The sequence below is a fragment of the Sinocyclocheilus anshuiensis genome, unplaced genomic scaffold (assembly GCF_001515605.1).
Source record: "Sinocyclocheilus anshuiensis isolate Anshui unplaced genomic scaffold, SAMN03320099.WGS_v1.1 scaffold322, whole genome shotgun sequence".
Taxonomy (NCBI): domain Eukaryota; kingdom Metazoa; phylum Chordata; class Actinopteri; order Cypriniformes; family Cyprinidae; genus Sinocyclocheilus; species Sinocyclocheilus anshuiensis.
This window is the reverse complement of record NW_015542366.1, coordinates 1,336,461-1,359,205: the sequence shown is the minus strand read 5'-3', so window position 1 is coordinate 1,359,205 and position 22,745 is coordinate 1,336,461. Positions and strand designations below refer to the sequence as shown.

Here is a 22,745-nt window from a genome sequence, read left to right as displayed (position 1 = left end):
CAGCGCAGCCGAATCTTCCTCTCCAGAGAGCTCTCCCTCCGATGCAGTGATCGACATCTGGTCGTCGGGAGGAGCACCGAAGGATACCGCTGGTACGCTCTTTGAAGAGGGTCCAGCACGTTCCTTTGGCGGCTCAACTGGTTGCCAAGCGCTAGAGGAGCGATGGTCCCCCGAGGGTTGGTTCCCTGATGGGCTCTTTTAGAGAAATTAGCTCTTTTAGGGAAATGCTCTTTTACGTGCTGAGACGCACAGGGGAAACGGCCGTTTGCAGCACGACAGAGGGGTAGTGCAGCCTGAAGTGCGCAACCCACTCAACACAGGAACGACCACTGCTGAAGCGCCGTCTGCCAACACAAAAAGCTCCCGAGAGCGCGCAAGACTTGTCACACACGAAGCAGTTTGGTAGGAGCAAAACGATGATGTCACTCGGCTCCGAAGCGAAAAGCTGGTATGTATTGCACTGGCTGCCTTTTTATGCTCACGCTGTGATCAGCGGCAGCTGGATGCAATCATCGCATGCCAATGTGCATTGGCTCGTTTAGCTTACACTCGAAGTGGATTGGTCTCTCTAAGTGAGATCCCAATTCGTCGGTCACCGACGTGACTCGGAGTGACCGACTGAAAGGAAACCAGAGTTTTTTTACTAAAAGCATTTTGAAACTAACCTCTCCAACCATGCCATTCCATGTGCCGTTGATCTTTTTGCCGTGCTTCCCATTGGTCACCAGGTAGAGATCGTAGGTGAATTTTACAGACTTGGCAATCTTTTTGAGGATGTCTATACAGAAGCCCTTGCAACAGCGTTTAATGTAGATCCCTGAATCTCTTGTCTGATTTCTAGAAATAGGAAAACAGGAAGAAAAAGTTGAGAAGATTAATGTTAGCACATGACGTTATTTTTCTAAATACTGAAGACACCGTTTAACAAATGTTGCCTTATAGCTGTTCATCAATCCTTAATCAAAATACCATTTCATAATAAATCTGCATCTGAAAAATCAATCAATGAGTCAACGTAACATCAAAATGATTAATGACCACTGCACTGACTATTGCATTGACTACACTGGAACCAGAGACTTAAATTTGTCAAAATTCACATTAATCCCAGATCAATTCTCATAATAAATGAGTGTTTTAGCAATATTTTATTAAAAGAATGCTAAATGAATTTAACACTAATTTAACACAGATATTTTATAATCAATATTAAAAAGAGACATGAGGTACCAGTTTAATCCATAAATAAATCTGTGTTTTACATTAATAGTACAATACTGTATACACCACACTTTCTTACTATATGATATAATCTAGACCTGACAGTGACAGAACACCTTGAACTTGAAAACTGAATGGAGGATCTGTACTTAGTGCTCTCATGAGACAAATCTGCATTTTGGCAGTCAAGATTAATGACTGGTCTCATATTGATCTCATGCAATGACTGATTTTAGATAGCAGATTTAAGATATTTTACCTATAGTATGCAGCTTTATCCATCTTGGATATGGTTAAGCAAATCTTCACAGACATACAGACGGTGTGGTATGCCTGAGACCACCGAAAAAACTTTATTTTTAACTTTTCTAATTTGGTCTCTTAGTATTTGGAATTTTTTAAAATCCTACAACCTTCTGTTTATTTCCAGGTTTAAATATTTTCATTGTCCAATTTTTTGGACCTCACTGTATTCATCTGTGATTTAGACAAGTTTTGTAACATTTTCAGTCTACAACTTATAACATCTGCTGTGAAATCTGAGACAAATCTGAATTTTGAACCAAACTGCAGCACATTTTCTGAATATCTATACTGAATATCTGTTCCTATTGGATCCTCACAGGAGTTTGAGCTGTTTTCTGCACGGCACTGTATTTCTCATGCAGGTGCCACTGAGGGGGTCAACATCCTCCACAATAACAAATGGAGCCTCCTCCAGCGTAACAATGGACAGGTGGTCGTCCTCCCGCTCCTCAGCATCCGAGTAGATCTCAAACCGTGGCCACACGTGGTACTTCATTGTCAGAGACCCATTCTCCCATTTACCGACCTGCGAAAGTGTAAAGAGGGCAAGATGAGAGCAGAAGATGAGAGAAGGTCAAGAGGGTGTTGAGGCTGAAGTGGCTGTGATTGGATTAGAGCAGGCTAAATTTGAGGATGGCTGAAATCTTGAATTAAGATAGAGAGATATAGAGTAAATGAAGGTTGATAATTACATCAGGGAACTGCGCAGTCATGAGTTAAGAGAAATCAAGAGGCAAAAGAGAGAAATGAGGAAAGATACCCACCCTTTCATACTGCCTCTCCTTATTTAACAGTATAATAACCAACTTTGGGTGCATCTGAAAACCATCCTCACTGAAGGAGAGGTTGCGCCCTTCAAATGTCACATTCATGAGGTACCTGAAGAGAAAACAGAGTGAATATATCAGACCAAACACATTTGGTGATTATTAACACAAAGGCACCTTCCTCGCTTAAACCTGTATAGCACAAATATTTTCAGAACGAGTCGAAGCAATTTACAGGATCCCTCAATGTCAGCATTTTACATGGCTTTCTGGTGTACTTAGTATATGGGTTCCTGCACACTATCCGCATATGTCCACACACATTTATAATGCAGGAAAGCAGGTTTGTTGCTAGAGGCTATAGCAAATTATATTCACAATGGCAAATGTGAATCTGGCAGCCTCCTGGTCACAAAACCACTATTATGACTTTTAAATCCACCCAGTTGGAGAGTCTTGAGGAGCGGGTATGGCTTTAACCTTAACAAAATACAGTAGTCATGAACCCAATAAAATATAATAATCCAGGGAAAAACATTTATTACAGAGTGATATTACATATCAGATCTAATAACCGATATCCTAGCTTTTAGTCAGTCATCCAAGAACACATTAACAGCAACTTTTTACTTGAAAGTAGCATATTTCAATATTATAATTATAAACCAGTTTGCTGCATCTTGAAACAATTTGGCTTTGTATTTGCTTGGAATGGATGCTGTGGATGAGACAGCAAGCACTGCATAATGAATAGTTTCATCCAAATGTCAAGTTTTTTCCAAAAACAGCATGCTTGACCTCCATCACTTAGGAATTAATCCTTGTCACGCAACCTTAAGAACCAGAGCATCTTGACTACATTGCCTTAGATCGTTTTTGACATGTTCAGCCACAAACTGTTCATTTCAGTGTGTACAGCGTTAACTAATTTACTGGTTTATTTGCTACGTGAACAGATCATACAAAGTTAGCAAAAAAAAGCCTAATTTACTGGCCCTCAACCCTGGAGTGCCTCATGGCTCAGTATTTGGTCCTTTAATTTTTTCTATCAACATCAGATCACCCTGCATTGCCATCTAATCAGAGTTTAAATTTGATTCCTCCTCCTCACTGGCCCACCAGATTTAGTCAAATAACCCCTTCAAGTTCATACAAAATACTTTCGGTCGTGTTGTAATTAACCTCTTTCGTGTCACTAACCTACTCCACAGATAAATTTGGGCAGTACTTAATGGACTGTCTGTGTCTAGTGACTCGTCTTTACTGACCTCATCTAGCACTTAGACATCTGAACTGCATCAGCAATGTTTTAGCATTCTTATATTGTGTTGTTCTTTTTGTTGCCCTTTAGATCTAACTTAGCACTTGATTTCTTAGTATTCTCGGCCACAGTTCCAGCATTTGGCATATACATGATATGTACATATGAATTCATAATAGGACGAAAAAGAAATTAAGATTTATAATATATAAATATAAATATAAAGACAAAGACAATAATAAAACCCATCAGTAACATTATACAATACATTTTATGGGAGACCACGGCGAGTAGTATTAGAGCAATATATTACACTTTTTTTATAGCAGTGATTTTTGGTTTCCTCCGAACTAAAATTTCAATATCATATTTTGGTAACACTTTAGTTTAGGGACCAATTCTCACTATTAACAAGTTGCTTACTAACATGCATATTGGCTGTTTATTAGTATACTTATAAAGCACATATTAATGCCTTATTCTGCATGACCATATTCTAGATTCCTTAATCCTACACAATACGGTAACACTTTAGTTTAGGGACCAATTCTCACTATTAACAAGTTGCTTACTAACATGCATATTGGCTGTTTATTAGTATACTTATAAAGCACATATTAATGCCTTATTCTGCATGACCATATTCTAGATTCCTTAATCCTACACAATACCAAAACTTAACAAGTACCTTACTAACTATTAATAAGCAGCAAATTAGGATTTTAGTGAGGCAGTAGTAGTTAATAGTTAGTTAAAAGTGAGAATTGGTCCCCAAACTAAAGCGTGAGCCATATTTTTAGTATAGCTGTATTTTTAATAAAAGCAATAAAACTATATATATAGTGAGTTTGTTTATTATATATATATATATATATATATAAAATAAACAAAATCAATAACAGTAGCATACATTCAGACAAGAGTCAAATATATTTATATATTATTATATAAATATATACTTATTCATATTTTATAGTGAATTATAGTTTCATTGATTAACTATAAATCAAATGTAACCAAACATACTAAAAAGTGGAAAAGGGTGTGTGTAAGTGGAAGACAAGTTTTTTTTTTCTTCATAATTATTAAATGTACATGTTGTAAGTCAATACAATTTTTTTTTACCAAAATAATAATATTTTTGTACATTGCCTTTTACACTTTTGCTATTTCATGAATTGTTATTTTATAATAAATCTGTGAAATGATCTGTATCTGTTTTTCCTTGGCAATGATAGTGGAAATGTTCAAAAGCTTTTCTGTAGCCAAGATGTTCAGAAATTGATTTTCATAAAAATAAACATACCCTGACCAATATTATGTATGACAAGCAGCCACAGTGTTCCCAATAGATAAATAAGGAAAGGTGTTTAGATGGAGACACTTTTCCATTAATTCACCCTACTGTGTCAAACACAGAACATAAATATCCCCACAGTAATAAAGGACATCAGCAGTAAAACTTCATGAAACAGAATCGCATGGACAAGTCGTTTCCCTTTTCTTCCATCTGGGTGTAAATTTTATGACGTAGAAGAACTGACCCAATTTAGACAGTGACTGCAAATCAGTCTGTAGTCAGGTGTGTGTGTGTGTTTGTGCCCTTGAGCGCTGATACGCGCTCATAGCATTTTCCTCATAGCATGAGTTTCATGTATGTGTGTCAACTAGTTTTGTGTCAGAGCCAGTGAAAACTCTCTGGTGCACTCCTCGCTCTCTTGCCTCCATCTGTGGGCTGTTGTTGCCATGACAACAATAGGCCTCATGAAAACGACTCACCACACAAGAAATAAATATCTGCTCTAAACAAGAGAGAATGAAAGAGAAATATGCAGAGAGAGGCTAGAGAGCAGAATGACCAAACAAATTGTGAGTATGTCTTATGCACGTACAATACAATGGAAGACTGTAAAGCAATGTTGTACATCTATACATACAGAAGCTAACATCAAAAAATGGGCTTCTGGGAGGAGGTCTATAACATCTGGAGAAAGCTAACCATTAGCATATCAATTGCATTCACTCGTCTGGCATAGGAGCCTCCAAAAGTATAGTATCTTTTAAAACAGAACTTACAACAGGTTTTGGACATGTATTTAAATACCAAGATATATTTGTTAGCATGGTATATATAAAGTATCATAAGACTGCTATAGTACTTTTTTGTTATATTAACACTACACTAATATAGAACCCTTTAGGGGTTCCCATCATGGGATCATTTTATGGATTTAGTTTTTGTTTTATTTTAATTAAATTTGATGACTTTAACAGCTCAAATAGATACTTTATCACTAGGAAAATTGAAATTACCATAAGAATAACACATCAAAGTATTATGTGGTTATTTAAGACACTTTTTTTAGTATTTACAATCACACAAGCAATATATAACACACAGCAATTCACAGTCCAACGGTTAACTTAAATCCATATTTCTTTTTTATTCATACTTTTTATTCTTTTTATTTTAAATTGACAAAACAGTACATTCAGTTTTATCAAACCCCCTCCCCTTACTCACCCATCCAACATGTGTCAGTTATATATATATATATATATATATATATATTGATTGCTAGAATCCACAAAAAAAAAACAACAACGTTAAATTGCATAAATAAATAAATTGAAAGTTAACTTTAAGTAAATAAATAAAATTAGAGTGTCACCAAATAGTATATTAATGACTCTTATTTTGCATCTCACCACCAGGTTATTATCCTTCACCTTCAATAAATGTCAAGTATTTACCCCACTTTCTCCTATATACCATGCAGTCAATATCTATATATACTTTTTTTTTTTTTACTTTCCCCAATTCTGTAACCCATGAAAGATGGCGAACCTGGTAAGTAAGTGGTACTGTTTCTGATATCAGTATTGTTTTTTTAATTCATAAGCCTTTTTTTCATTAAAAAAAAGTAGAGTAAAGAACCCTAGGGTTCTATATAGAACTCCAATTAACCTTTTTTTTCTAAGAGTGTACTAAAACTCACATATAGAAGCTGCAGTAGTTACTGCAATAGTTACATGCACATCTGATCCGTTTAACCTACAGACTCGCACACCATCAATTCCCAAATCAGTGTATTAGGGAAGTCTGTGCTGAGTCCTGACACAAGAAGGTATGTACAACCCCAAACTGCCAACAGATAGAATGAACGTGAGAGGATGTGTGTGAAAGAGAGGGAGAGAGAGACCCACCAGCATATAAAATGCGTTACCATGGTGCCCACAACCACAGCAATCTCCAAGCAATCTGCTGTGTTGCCATGGGAACAGTAATCTCACCCGAGAGAGTGAGGGAGAAAGAGAGGAAGAGACATGGAGAGAGAGGTAGCATCTTTTGTACTTACAGTGAGACGCATGATGCAGCAAAGACCCATTTATCTGTCACTATAAATACAAACATCAATATTGGACATGACAGCCAACCAGATTTATCGTATCCAACATTTTTCAGTTCTAGCATTGATCTGACATTAGAAAACTCATCTTCAGGTTTATCATACACCCATTTAAAAGCACAACCGTTCAAGAATCTATGAATTACTTGATCTCACATTCAAGGGATTCCTCTCGTATTTAATTTTGGACCTGACATAACATCTCCTGGCTTGATACTGTGCCATTTCATGATACTTGTCAAGGCTCTGAAATAGCCTCTCGGGTCAACAGGGAACAGCGTTAACAACCATCAAAATCTTGAGGGAGTGTAAAGACTGTATATGATTATTTCATTAATGTCTAGAGTTAGGGGGTGTTTTCTCAGAGCTGCAGCGTTGTTCTTGTTAACTAAAACTATCAAAAATGTCCTTTCATTGAAATAAAGTTTAAATAAAATAAAAATATAAATATTATATGAAAAACATAACAAATCCTGAAAATGAGAAATATTGGCTTGGCAACTAACTGAAATAAAAATTAAAGCTAAATAGAAATATTGAAAACAAAAACAAAAAAACGAATAAAATGACTAAACGCAACAACAACAAAAAAAACGTAAAAATATAAAAATAAAAGATTCAAAATAGTGAGTTCAAAATATCAATAAATACTATAAATACCACTGCAAGGAGGCAATCTCCTTCTCAAAAATATACACATGGAAATGTGAATAGCACAATAGTGCATAAACCACTCATTTTAAAAATGTAACCCTGTCCAGCAGTGACACCAATGGATAAAGTTTCAGGAGGAGGCAGTGTGTCTTTTGCCTCCCCTGAGCCCACGGTGTCTTGCACATATAGGTTTTGCTGAGATCACTTGTTGCACTGGGCGAGATAAGGCATGACCAAAGAAAAACAAACTTAACAACTTAGTTGTTCTTCACATAAATAAAAAAGTCCAGAGCTAGTGGTACATTTTCTCTTTAATATGTAGGTGGACCCAGGTTCAAACATGATTTTGAATTCAACAGCAAAACTGCACCTGAATATGACAGCTAGATTTTTGTTATATGGAAAATAGCAGCTTTTTTAATGAAAAAGGTCATACAAGTTACATAAGAGTGAGTATATGATCTTCAGTTTAAAGGGGTCATACGATGCTGCTAAAAAGAACATTATTTGGATTTGAGACTTTAGTCTTTGCAACTTTACAGATCTTCTTTATGCACCAAGAGCTTGTAACACTCCAAAGAGAAAGGAAAAATTGAAATCGCATCATATGACCCCTTTAAAGTAAATGATATATGGAAGGTGCAATGTGATTGGACTAAAGAAATTTAAATGTGTGATATGATTACTCAGTCAATGGCATAACACTCGCTCATCATGTTCACAAATGGTCTGCAAATTGGCCAGGCAGGGTCAAACCGTTGGAATTGGATGGACTAATTATAAAGTAAACAACTACCCACTCCGACATCACCACTTCTGGTCACATCACATCCGAATCGAAATGAACTTGAAATTACTTTAAATGATCTGTGGCTGAGGCATTTTTTAGCTAGCACTCAGCTCAGTTAATTTAATACTACACCTCTGTGTCGGCAACCTTCATGACAGCAACTGTGTTTATAGAGCATTAGCTGACTAATGGTCTGAAAATAATGTGACTATTAATAATAACAAATAAATGACACATAAAATATGCTTTTTACTTTATAACTCTAAAATTGCTTTTGAAGTAATACAAAAAGCGTCAACACATTTTAATGAGACTTGATGTGACTTGGTTTTAATAAATAGTATGTTTATTAAGGACAGCTCAAAACTGAAGATTCTGTGACCATTTACTCTGAAACATAAAATAATGAATATGAAGAGTGTTTGAAAAAGAAGTTGTACAAGGTGAGTAACAGTGTTAATTTTGACAGCAAATTTTGATTCAGTTTTAGTCATAGTCTTTTGACTAAAATGCCATTTAGTTTTAGTCATATTTTAGTCATCTGAATTGTTTTTAGTTTTAGTCTAGTTTTAGTTGATTAAATATCATACGATTTTAGTCGACTAAATCTAATGGGTTTAGTTACAGTGTAATGCATTTATTAAAGCATTTCTCAAAAATTTCCAAACTCATTGTATAGGTTTGATATTAAGGGTTTATCATGATAGACACTGATTTAACTGCGGTGACACACAACACCATTCTTCATTCTTTCAAGCAGACATATTTATTTCTATAAATACATTTAGATTAATCTTTAGGGCTACTAAAGTTTTTCAGTCAAGAGCAGTGAGTGATTTTCTGTCTTTCTGTTGTTGCTTGATTAACATCAATAGCAACTAAATTAGGCTACTGTCCCTTTAAAACAGTATGTACAGCTGCAATGGATGCAATGTACTGATACATGTTCTCCCTACTGTTTACGTTCACTTAAGACGTAATCAACTGTGAAACCGGACCGAATTGAGTTCTCTCTTGCGTCGTCAGATTTATCTATATGTCTGCTCTTCTCTTACTCCCAAATATTGACATTTTTGAATGTTTTATGAGACGTGCAGCAAGTGCATTTTAGCTTATGTCCTGCCGGTTCATATGTATGCATCTATAATGTCCTAACTATGCAGTAGATTCGTTCTGAATGAATCTCTTCCCAAATCGTCCCTCCCTAAAATTTTCGTCTCGTTTTTATTAGTTGACGAAAATGTCAATACATTTTCATCATAGTTTTTGTCATTCATAAAGAGTTTTAGTTCGTTATCGTCTCATTGTCGTCGGTGAAAAATGTCACCGGTGAGTAAATTATGACGATTTTTGGGTAAACTGTCCATTTAAAGGGATAGTTCACCCAAAAATTAAACTTCCGTCATCATTTACTCACCCTCCACTTGTTCCAAACTTGTATGTTTCCTTCTTCTGTTGAACACAAAAGAAGATATTTTGAAGAATGTTGGTAACCAAACAGTTGATGGTAGCCATTGACTTCCACAGTATTTTTTTTTTCCATATACTATGGAAGTCAATGGCTACCATCAACTGTTTAGTTACCAACATTCTTTAAAACATATTTTTTGTGTTAAACAGTTGAATGAAATTCATACAGATTTGGAACAACTTAAGGGGGGAGTAAATAATGACAGAAGTTACATTTTTTGGTGGACTATGCCTTTGATATAAACAAACAAAAATGTCATATTATGGCACTAGTTTGTTGATATTGTCAGGTAAATGGTGTTTCATTTGCATTCAACTTCATAAACATCAAATGTAGCATGAATTTACAGTACATTTAATTAAAAGTCCCGCCAAGAGGGGGCTTTGCCTTCTCATTTTAGAAGACCACCTCACGTCACTGGTCTAGAGGGAGGGAGGCATGGCTGTTATGAGTCTGGAAGTAATTACAGTGTTTGCCCACCAGCACTGGATTATTTTAATGCATCATCAACACAGGGGCGACAATAATCTGCAGAGGATTTATAACGCATAAGGCATTACGACATCATGACATGAGTTAACCTAAACAGGATTTCAGACCGAACACAGATCGAATCATACTTTGGTCTGGTACCCGGAATTCAGAGCCACCCACAGTGCGATCTATATACATGATAGTGGATGTGGGCTGGGGAAGTGTGTATAGGTTTTTCTAAGAGTGTGTGTGTGTTTATGTATGCATTTTTAATTAAAGCAAGTTAAAGGCTCCTGGGTGAATCAGAGATTAATTACCTTTACCTACACAGGACACCATGTAATGATCAAACCCCTTCCCCAGGGAAGCCTGTGGGCCTTGTAACACAGCAATACACCACCAACACTCACACACTCTAATGGATAGACCTAAAACACGCAATTTCTCTCTATGTAAAGGCACACAAACACACCTTTGGGAATTGAGCTGTATGTAAGCTTTAAAGCCAAATATTTTGAAAAGGCAGACAGTTCATTTTGTATTTTGTAGTCTAAAAGTATGAGAAAGCAAACAATAAATGGAGACAGAAACAAAGTGTGTGACAGTGAGCAGAAAATAGAGAGATAGACAGAGAAAGAAGGTATAGAAAGAAAGAGTGCAAGACTGAAGGGGTTCACCAGTGTACAACTGATATCTTGACCTACTTCTGAACAGTTTTTGTCAGCGTCTTTCAGCAATGCCCAAAAGCGCAATAAAAGCATCCAAAACCACCTTATTAAACTTTCTGGGCATCAGGTCTACTGGTCACCCAGTGAATCTGAGAGCGGCAGCCTGAGGGGCTACAATTAACTGAAGTGGAGAATAAAAGCTTGGCAGCTTCACAAGCCTTAAGCACCTCATAGGTGTCGAAGCATCAGAGAGACAAGCCACGCAATCACACATGCTAAGTAAAACACACACATAATACACACACACACACACACACACACACACACACAGCAACAAACTTAGACACATTCAAGCAAGAATGTAATATTTTCAAGATTGGGGAGACCATATATAAGTTTAAGAGCAAGTCAATACAAAAATAAACAAAATATATATTGTAATATTAAATAAGTAAATAAATAAATACACATTTTAGAAAGTATACATTTATAACATAAACATTATGTCAAAATATTTTATATATAAAATAAATTTCTAAATGTACACATTTTAAATTTATGCAGTTTTAACAGTTAAAAGGCTGTAAAAATGCTACGGTAAAAAACGTTAATGGCAAGTTTCCTTACACAGTGAAAAACTGCAATATATCTAATGGCAGATTTAATGTAATTATACAATACAGTTGAATTTACAGTTTTTGTAAGTGAAAAAGAACAAGTCACTCTATAATTTACAGGTAAAACAAAAACGTACATTGACACCACATTTGTTTTTGCACTGAAATAACTGTTTCTTGTTAGTTTTTTCTCATCAGTTATGTTACCATTATTGTGTGTGTGTGTGTGTGTGTGTGTGTGTGTGTATGACCCTGTGAACCTTCTATTACTATTACATTTGTATTTATTTAAAATTGGCTTGTGATGAACTTTTGATTCAAAATGTGGCTTTCTTACCTGTGTATCGAAGGAGGTTGTCAGTATATTATAAAGATAAAAAAACACATTTTAGTAATTTGGTATATTAACATTATTTTACTTTATGAATTTACTGTAAATGTAATTTCAATCTGTAAAACCACAGTTGCTGCTTTTACTGTAAATTTCACTGAATTGTTTACAGTGTAATATATTAATTATAAAAATTTAAAAGTTATATAATTCAAGAACTTTCAATGTCATTAAATGCTAAAGGGTTTTAGAAAATCCATAAGCTAATGATATTTTATGCGGACATATTCCATAACATTCACAACAACAAAAAGTCAATCATTAAAATTCAAGCATGACCCGAATAAAATCAGGGTTTTTTTCCCGCAAGAATAACCCACATATGTCCTTGCAATCAATTTATCCAAGATAAGTACTTGTAACCTCATTTAACCCTGCTCTCAACCTTTATAGGGTACATGTATCTAATCTAATCTTCTAAAACCATTCCAAAACCTTCAGCTGACTTTCAGAGGAACCCTTTGAGGCTGTCTCAGGCCCTTAACCATCACAGATCATGACCCATCCAGCTGAAAAGCCCTCCATCTTCGCTGACAGATCCACCGCAGAGCATGGTGGGTGTTCCAGAATGATAATATAGAACCTTGGAATGCCATTTAAATCGTCTCCATTATGGTGGAAACGGATCATTAGAGTCCTCGAGGGGTTACAGGGTCCGGTGCTTCTCATTCAGCCCACCTCATAACGCTGTCATTCAAAAACTTCCTGTGTGCACGCATATGTGAGGTCCCAGGTGTGCACTGCAGGGCGACTGAGGAACCTGCACTCCCAGAGGACTTTAAACAAAACAGTTTTCTCCATTTTGTACTTAGCCTACTATTTCTTCTTCTTTTCCATCTTTTTTGTGTGTTCTCCAGTGTTCATAAGATATTAGTGTCCTTATCTTCTCATCAGTCAATTCAAAAATCCACTTCAGCGACTCTAAAGGCTAGCCTAACACATCCACCTAATTACACAAACACAACCACCTTGTTCTACCAGATACTATGTCTGCTGGGTAATTATTGTAAATCCACCATTCACAAATAACATAAAAGTGTTTTTTTCCACTTAATTACTTGTTTCCCTCATCTAAACAAACAAAGCTTTTTGCAACAACACAACTATATGTCTTCATAGCATGCTCTCCAGGCTACATGCAGTTATGGAAACATTATAAATGTTTAACTTAACATTGAAATCAAACTTTAAGTGTTTTATTAATGAGCGATGGCACATTTGTATGCAATGTGTTATTGACTGGTTCGTTTCCAAGCTAAGCGCTGGAATTAGAAGCTTGTTTTTTTAAATACATGCTTTGGAAAACAACTTCCAAAATTAGCATTGAATATTTTAAAGTGTTTTTAGAGATGGCAGAATTAAGCGATCGGAGGCCTGTGGAACGTTTCACTGCTAACCACCCCTGCAACACTTTACACAGACTGTATAAAATAAGGGTTCAAAAAGAAAATGAGAAAGAATCTTTGGTCGAAAACTAACCAGACAGAAGTAAACAGAAAGAAACCTTAAAAGAACAGAGATGAATGAAGAAGGTGTAGGGGAGAGCAGTAATGCTCAATAAGTACTATAAATAAAAACTGTAAAATATACTACCTTCAAATGTGTTTGAAAGAAGCCACTTACACTCACCAAGGGTGTATTTATTTGATCAGAAATAAAGTAAAAACAGTATTATTGTGAAATATTATTACCATATGTTTTCTAGTTTCTATATTTTAAAATGTAATTTATTCCTGTGATGGCAAAGCTGAATTTTCAGCATCATTACTCCAGTCTTTAGTGTCACATGACCCTTCAGAAATCATTCTAATATGCTGATTTGCTGCTCAAGTAGCTATTATTATGTTGAAAGCAGTTGTGCTGCTTAATATTTTGTTGAAAAATATATTGTGAAAAGATTTATATACAGGTTTGGTCATACAGTTTTGGAGCAACATGATGAATGGTGAGTAAATATGACTAAATATTTGGGGTGAACCATCTATTAGTTAAAAATTGAATGTTATTTTCTTTTCTTTTTTGCCGTAATTGTGTTCAATATAAATTAAATCATACATAATTTTAAACGTAGTTGTTTTGGGCCTGATAATGTAAAACCTGCGATGATCTACAGTATACAGTACACAACTAGAACAGATTCCGACGTCTGTTCCGCTGAAATTGGCACATGAAGAATACACAGAGGGAACCTAGCATACGTGTGCCACAACTGTTCATATTAAAGTCTGGATGAGAGGTAGATTTTAATTTGTTACTGTTGCATTTCAAGACTGTTTTTTGGGGGGTTTAAAGTTTATTACATTAAAATATGTATTAGAGAGCATATAATTATTGAGTCTAGGTGACTGAAGGTAACACCGCACTTTGTGTGTAATGGTATCCAGTTTGATTAGGTAATAGATTTAATTGACACAGGTAATGACTGCTGATATGTCAACAATGATTGTGGCAAAAGCTTTATGCTAAACGTTCCCTGGATCAATGAGCAAAAGCCCAAAAGTGTTACAATTATCCTACTCTTCCATGTTTGCATATGCCTAGAGTTAATCAAGGGAGGGGACAGGCAGATAGAAAGAAAGAGGGAAAACTAGACGCAGAAGAGAGAGAGAGAGAGAGGGAGGGAGAGGCCAGGCTCCCACTGTTGTTCCATTCGGCTTCCTAATCCTGCTCTGCCTCAAGCATTCAATTAACTCCTCACCAGCAGATCAAATGACTGACTAAAAGAGAGTGTGACCGAGCCTAAATGCTAATTAATACTTAGGAATCAATGCCCCTCAATACTAAATGTCAAATAACAGTACAAGAGAGAACAGAGCAGTTCAGATGAAAAGCTCACTTTTGTATTATGATGGATATTTAAGTTTCTAAGATGAAAATAACAGCCAGGCCAGTACAGACACGTGGGCGCGGGCTGAATGTCAGAGGAGACATAATGGGGAAAGAAAAGTGAAAGGTGCTCTGTGCCAGACGCTTCAGCGAGAAGCTACAGCTGACCCACATTACCAATAATGTACTCTCTTTTTCTCTTTTGTTGTCCATTTGTCACTCTCACTCATTCTTTCTCCAGGAGGTGTTACAGGTACCGAATGGCTATAATAAAATGTTGCTCAATCTAGGACTCTCTTTACACCTGGTTTTAGGATCCATCTCGGCTGACGGCCAGATGAGACGGATCATCAGATACCCCTTGGTAGTAACAAGCCTTTCCAATGCATCTCCTGTGACCACTTTTGATTGCATTTTGAGGGGAAAAATGTTACTATAAGTGCTGTAAATAGATTATAAATCTTTAACTAATTAATTGTTTTATATTTTTGCTGATTAATTGTATTATTATATATAATATTCACATTTGTAATCATTAATATAAATTCCACACTGAAATGAATCCACAAATTACGTAGAATATATATAAAAGGAAGATTTTATGCATTATATTTACATTATGTAAATTTAAACTAAACGTAAGTATATTTTAAAGTGCCCCAATACGCTTTTTCAGATATAATCTTTAATGTAGTGTATAATATATTTGTTTGTGAATGTAAAAGGTCTTCAAATATCAAAGTGCACAACAAAAGGAGTTATTGCCTCCCAAAAGAAAGAACCGATTCTGAACTGCCTGAAACATGTTGTCGGAAATTTCAGTCTTGCTTCCTGCACAAACCTACGTGTTTCAACTCATTTGCATAATGCTCTTCACTGGCTGCCCGCGAAAAACGTGTGCTTAGGCCCGCCCTCAAACACTATAGCTGTAGTTGTTCATGTTGTCGGCATGTCTAGAAGACTCTTACATGTACTCCCAAAGGATGAAGATGTGAAGAGTCAGTGGTTAAAATGAATTTTACAGTGACGCAGTATAACTCCAAACTTTAAATGTGTTCCCGTCCTTTACTGGTGACTGCTTGTCAAATCTTGCCGAGTTCAAAATGCCCAGATGTACCCACTTTCATTTTTATGTATATATTTTCTACCAAGTGCTCAAAATGCATAGTTTTGTGCTGTATAAGGTGTACACCCAGTGCACCTCCAAAGCAAAATTACAACCTTTAAAACAACATAATAGGGGAATTTTTGAAAGAACAGCCAGTAACATCAATACCATGATTTCGATACCTCCATTAAATAGATTTTTTAATTAACCTATATATTAATATATTTAACCACAAACATGATGTTTTAGCACAACAGTTCACTGAAAGCTAACTAAACCAAAATTTAAATGGGTAAAAAACAGAAATCTCCAAAACAAGCTTACATATTTCAGTAATATACTGTACACCACCAATCAAATGTTTGGGGCAGATAAAATTTTTTTCATGTTTATGAAAGAATAAACATGACCGTGATAGATGTTTTTCAGGATTCTTTGATGAATACAGAGTGCAAAAAAAAATAGCGTTTATTTCAAATAGAAATCTTTTGTAATATTATAAATTGCCGTACTGTTATTTTACTACCCTTGTTGAATAAAAGTTTTAATTTCTTTCAAAAGAAAAAAAAATCTTACTGAGCCCAAATTTTTGAACAGTACTGTAAAATCCGGGATAAAAATGGTGCCATGAAAATAGCACCCGTTATCCCAAAGTACTATATTAAGAACTGTATAGATCAAGTAATCCATTTTCCATTATCACAACTGGTAATTTAAAGATCTGTCTCTGACAGAACCTACAACATCTAACACCAACCATGGTGTGTATGTATGCGTGAACAATATGTTTGTGCACCTGTCTAGGGCTCTTTACCCTTTTCAAAACACTCCATTAGTTCAGAAACCCTCCTGAGCAGGTGTTGTAAGTGTGTATGCTGGCAAGACTGCCTGTGTATGTGTATGATTGCAGACCCCAGATGTCAGTGTTTGAACCCTGGCGCCCCGCTAAGCCTGACTCACCTCAGCACCTCGTTGGGGTTTCCTGACTTGCTGCCTTTCTTGTCAGGTGTGCCGTGGCATCCAGACTTAAGCAGCGTGTGAGGACCCCGATCCAGCATCATTGTGGCGGTTGCCATGGCGATTATGGCTACAGCATCACGCACTCGAGCCTCCAGTCCGTAGTCCCACTCATCGTAGGAAACAGAGATCAAACCTGAGATAAAGGAAGTGTAAATTCAGTAAATACAATAATCTGAAATATTTGCGTAGTTTTTTAGCTAAATATATCTATATAGCTCTATTTATTTTAATTTGAAATGTGACAAGTGAATTTAGGCATCACAACTTTATAATGTACAGTATGAAAAATGTATATTATTTTGAGATTTTACAAAGTTTAGTAAGTGTTAGATCATCTGAAATATTTCGATACACTGACAAAAATGGTGTAGAATATATTTTCAATCAGAAATTGCTAATAAATTTCAAAAACAAAGAAATGGCATGCAACGCTGAATTGAGTGAAAAACTGAAATTATATTCTTTTGTAAAACATACTCCAATAACATTTATTTATATCTATGAAATATTTACACCTAGTGTGTGTGTGTCTGTGTGTGTAGTATATATATACATATATACATACATAGTTGTAATAAATATTTCATAGTAAATAAATGTGTTTTTCCCCCATGAAGTTCAACCTTTTTTTAACCCAATCCTTCTTTTCTTACCTGTTGGAAAGACGCTGGGTACATTATCTGCATCCCCTGTCACCAGAGATGGTACGATCCAGGTGTAACCATAACCAGTGAGGCCGACAGAATGGGCCACCTCGAAAATGGTCATGGCTTCTTCTTTTGTGCAGTACAGTAGTATAACAGGACTTTGGAGCTTCTTCATCTGGTTCTGGATCTTTGAGTCACCATCGTCTACTGACATGTCCAACAGCAGCACCTCTTCCAGCTCCCAGCCAACAAAACTGTTCTCGACGGTACTCCGGATCTGGATGAAGGCAAAACAGACAAAGAAAGATGAAAAAACAGCATGTCCTGTAACAGCCTCCTGCTGCCTCCAGCTCTCCCGAAATGGTTCACTTTTGTTCTTTAGATATATCATGAGAGTTTAAAAAGAAAACGGGCAAAAAGACAATGAGAGATAGAAAGGGAAAGCTAATTTTTTGTTTAAAGGAATACATGAAAACACTAGTCATAAAAGTGAAATTCCCATCATGCACTGCTTCTTCCAGATACCAGCCCAGCAAACATTTTTTGATCTCTGTGATTTGTAAAGAGAAGCAAACCTAACCCACATTTCAAAATGCACAGAACTGCTCTGCTCTGTCTGAGACAGAGTGAAATTAAACTGCATTTCCTCATAACAAATTGTTCAAACACGAGTCCACCGAGATGCTTTCCATTATAATCTAGTGCAGTCAGAACTAGAGGGAGATGGAATTATCGTACCCACAAATCTGATGATGCATATTTCTGTATCGCCCAATATTTCCAGCCAATTTGAAAGACTTGCAAATTGCACTGACGGTATCATTACACACATGCAGTCAAGTGTAGTGTGAGCATCCGGTACCACAGGGGTAAACCTACAAAAAATTACTGTGATGGTCCCTTTTAGTTTTATTTATATACTGTTTTATTAAAAGTAATAACAGTAAAATGTATATATTAATATTTTTAATTAGCTTTTATTTCTACATTATTAGTTTTCATTTTATTTTTAGTTTGAGTTTTAGTCTTTTTTTTTTTGTTGTTATGTGTCATGTGTTCCTATATATAGCTTTAATTTTCAACTTAAATTTATTTCAGTCTGATGATGCATATTTCTGTATCGCCCAATATTTCCAGCCAATTTGAAAGACTTGCAAATTGCACTGACGGTATCATTACACACATGCAGTCAAGTGTAGTGTGAGCATCCGGTACCACAGGGGTAAACCTACAAAAAATTACTGTGATGGTCCCTTTTAGTTTTATTTATATACTGTTTTATTAAAAGTAATAACAGTAAAATGTATATATTAATATTTTTAATTAGCTTTTATTTCTACATTATTAGTTTTCATTTTATTTTTAGTTTGAGTTTTAGTCTTTTTTTTGTTGTTGTTATGTGTCATGTGTTTCTATATAGCTTTAATTTTCAACTTAAATTTATTTCAGTTAGTTGCCAAGGCAATATTTCTCATGTTTATTTAGGTTTCTTTCATTTCTTAAAGGGACAGTTCACCCAAAAATGCAAATTTTCATTTTTGGGTCCCTCTTAATTATTTTTCTAATAATAATCTAATGTGTATTCATATTTCATTTTATTTCAGAATTATTTCAGTTGCTGAATGTTTTTTTTTTTTTTTATAATTACAGTTTTAGTTAAATGTAACAACACTGGTTTATACTCTAGTTAGTTCTGGCCAGTATTGATAAGTTGCTAATTATTGATATGTCGATAACTAAAAAATGGTTGGTATTAAAATTCAACTAAAACAACACTAAAATCAATAGTTTTAAATGCTAGAAGTGAATTTAGGCATCATTATATAAATGTACATTATGAAAAATGGACATTATGTTGAGATTTTATAAAGATTAGTGAGTGTTATGGTGGCGAAATGTAAAAACATGAGAAATGAGCGTGCATATTCAATATAGGCCAACAACGGCTGATCAGTCCGCTGATAACTGATATTTTCCTGATACATTGTGAATTCCTCATTTAAATACCAAGGTATTTCCACGGTCATTTACAAAGCGCAAAGTAAGAGAATAAAATTGCGTAGGTACTGCGGCAACCCAGGATATTGCAGAAGATGAAGGGCCAAATAGGAGGCACAATAAAACAGATTAACACAAAACAGTGTGGCTGGAGAGAAGAATATAGAATAAAGCAGTGTTATTTTAGTATTATTACAGTTTTTTAATCAAAATTATTATTAGCTTTTATTGCTATATTTTCAGTTATTTTAATTTACTTTTTAGTCATGTTGACATGTGCCTCTGTCATTTTTATTAGTTGTTGTCATTTTTAAATATTAGTATTTAGGTTCAATTTATTTTTATTTCACTTTTAATTTTTATTTATTTTCAGTTAGTAATTTTAGTTCTTCAACTTCAACTTATTTCAGTTAGTTGCCAAAGCAACATTTCATTTTTTTAGTTTCAGTTTTCCATTTAATATTTAGATTTGATTTCAATTAACAAAATGTTTTAATAGTTCTAGTTAACAATAAATAACCCTGTTCTAAAGAGGCTGTTTTTGCTAGCATGAATTAAAGGTTCAACACTACTATTATAGGGCTTAAGGCTAAAGTCACATATTGTGAGAGAGGTGTGATGAATGAACAGAAAGACGGTTATAGGGAAAATTCCACTAGTCATCATTTACTCCCCCTTATGTCATTCTGAATCCGTTTCTATTTTGCGACTTTCTATCTTGCGTGCAGCCTCTTTTCTGTTGTCACATGGGTGTGAATGACACAAGGGTCAGTAAATGTAAATGATGACACAATTTTCATTTTTGAGTGAACTATGCCTTGAAATCAGAAACAATACGACATGAAATTGGAGAGGAAAGTAGCATTAGTTCCTATAGGAGCGACGTATACTGAAAGTAGGTGAAAGGACAGGTGTATTCGTTTTGACAGGAGCCCCAGCATACAGAAGACAGAGCAGAGGAAGAGAGCATTAGTTGAGACAGGAGCATTGGCAAACTCCTGATGATGAAAGAGACTTGAACTGCAGCGGCTGGCACCCCAGCGGGAGTTAGAACGTCGGTATTAGGGTGTGAACCGAACCAGCTAGAGTTTCCAGAATTAGGGGCAGTGAAGCAAACAGCAGTCTGGGGTTTCACGAGATCCCCATCTCAATTTGGCCAAATTGGTTTAGCTCTGGATAGGTGATTTAAAGTGCCCCTATTATGCCATTTTTAAGGTTGCTAATATTGTTTTATGAGTCTCCTAAAACAGGTTTACATGCATGCAATTACGTGCAAAGCAGTTCAAAGAATCAGTCTCTCTAAACCCCTCCTTTCCGTGAGCCCTCACTGCTGTGATTGGACAGATGGCGCAGTCCTTTGACAGCCGGCTCTGGATTGGTCGACCACGTACAGCGCGTGTCGGAAACGAAACGCCCACATGTTCACATACAGCTACATGACACACTGCATGAAAGGTAATATTCGAAAAAGCATAATAGGGGCACTTTAAACAGAGATGTGTTTCTCTCACCCACTCAAAACACAATAGAAATCACCTAGCAACCCCTGGTAACCACCCAGAACACCCTAGCAACCACATGGCAACATGCTAAAAACATGCAGAACATCTTAGCAACCACATAGCAAAGCTTTTCTGCACCACTCCAAATTTCTTCACAAACAATTGTTAAAATCTCAGTTAAACATAACTTTAAAATAATAAATAAAAGTAACAACAACAATTCACATACATACAATACTGTTCAAAATTTCAGGGTTGATAAACATTTTTTTCAAGAAATGAATACTTTTATTCAGCAAGAACACATTAAATTGATCAAAAGTGACAGCAAAGACTTTTATAGACACTGTCACAAAAGATTTCTATAACAAATAAATATTGTTCTTTCTATTCAAGAATCCTGAACATTTTTTTATCACAATTTCCACAAAAATATTAAGCATCATTATTATTGATTATTATTATTATTATAATTATTATTAATAATACATATTTTATTATTACCAATATTGATAACAATAATAAAATCACAGGAATAAATTACATTTTTAATATTATTTCACAATATCAATTTTGCTGTGTTTTAACAAATGAATGCAGCCTTGGTGAGCTGCGATTTTTGCAAATAACATTTTGAAATCTTACCTTTTGAACAGCAGTGTATATATTTAGCTAACATATAAACTATGTTTGATGGGTTCCTGCATTCTTCTAAGCTTAATAAGAAATAACACCTGAACTGAACTGACATCAGAACTCATATGTTTTATTTTTAAGGTTACTTGAATCATGCACATAGACAGGCTTGGATGAAGACATAAAACTTGACCTGACATACAGTGTATTACTATATGTGTATTATCAGAGCAGGCCGCACAACTCCTTGTCCAAGCTCTTTTTCTTTCCAGACTGGACTATTGTAATGCTCTCTCATTTACTATCAAGCCTCTCCAACTGATCCAGAATGCAGCAAAAGTGCGTTTTGCACGCGCGCGAACTGAGTTTTGTGGAGAAAATGTTTGTCTCGCAAAGAAATATGTTTTTGGATGTTTCACTAGCTTGCTCACCTGATGCCCGCCCTCAGTGCTCTCTAAATACCAAGAGCTCGCGTGCTCAACACAACCCAGCGTTACAATGTGCCATAATTCCAGCCAATCAGAGACTAGGCTGCTAAATTCTGATTGGCTGCCTTGACAACCAATCACAACATTCCTTGCATTACCTCGACAGCAGAAGAGGAAAAATACAGTGCATGCATAATTATTATGCAAGTTCATATTCTGATCATATTTTTTTCCAAGCACATTTTACCAATTCCAAACGACATCAATCTTAATAACTACTATTAATCTTGTATTTAATCAGTTAGAATTGATATATAATTATTCATGAAGGCTGGAAATGAAAAATGTCTTATATTCAGGTGTGCATAATTATTAAGCAGATTTTCTTTTACAGATAAAATGAGCCAAAAAAGAGATTTAACTCAGACTGAAAGTAAAAAATTATTAAATGCCCATGAGAAATATTAAAAACTAATACAATACTAGAAATTGCAAAGTTAATGCATAACCATTGGACAGCAAAATGCTCAGTGGGTCAGCAGGGTCAGTC

General features: G+C 35.4%; 1 protein-coding gene across 1 annotated transcript in view; it reads right to left on the bottom strand.

The window, feature by feature from the left end:
• The window catches only part of LOC107692185 (glutamate receptor ionotropic, NMDA 2B-like), a 116,371-nt gene that overhangs the window by 20,984 nt on the left and 72,642 nt on the right, over positions 1-22,745 (bottom strand). Inside the window, exons 5-9 of the mRNA XM_016491144.1 lie at positions 17,638-17,908; positions 16,925-17,117; positions 2,292-2,406; positions 1,845-2,053; positions 666-837 (exon numbers count right to left, since the gene is read on the bottom strand). Of these exons, the coding sequence (XP_016346630.1) occupies positions 666-837; positions 1,845-2,053; positions 2,292-2,406; positions 16,925-17,117; positions 17,638-17,908 (960 nt within the window). The remainder of the gene's footprint in view (positions 1-665; positions 838-1,844; positions 2,054-2,291; positions 2,407-16,924; positions 17,118-17,637; positions 17,909-22,745) is intronic.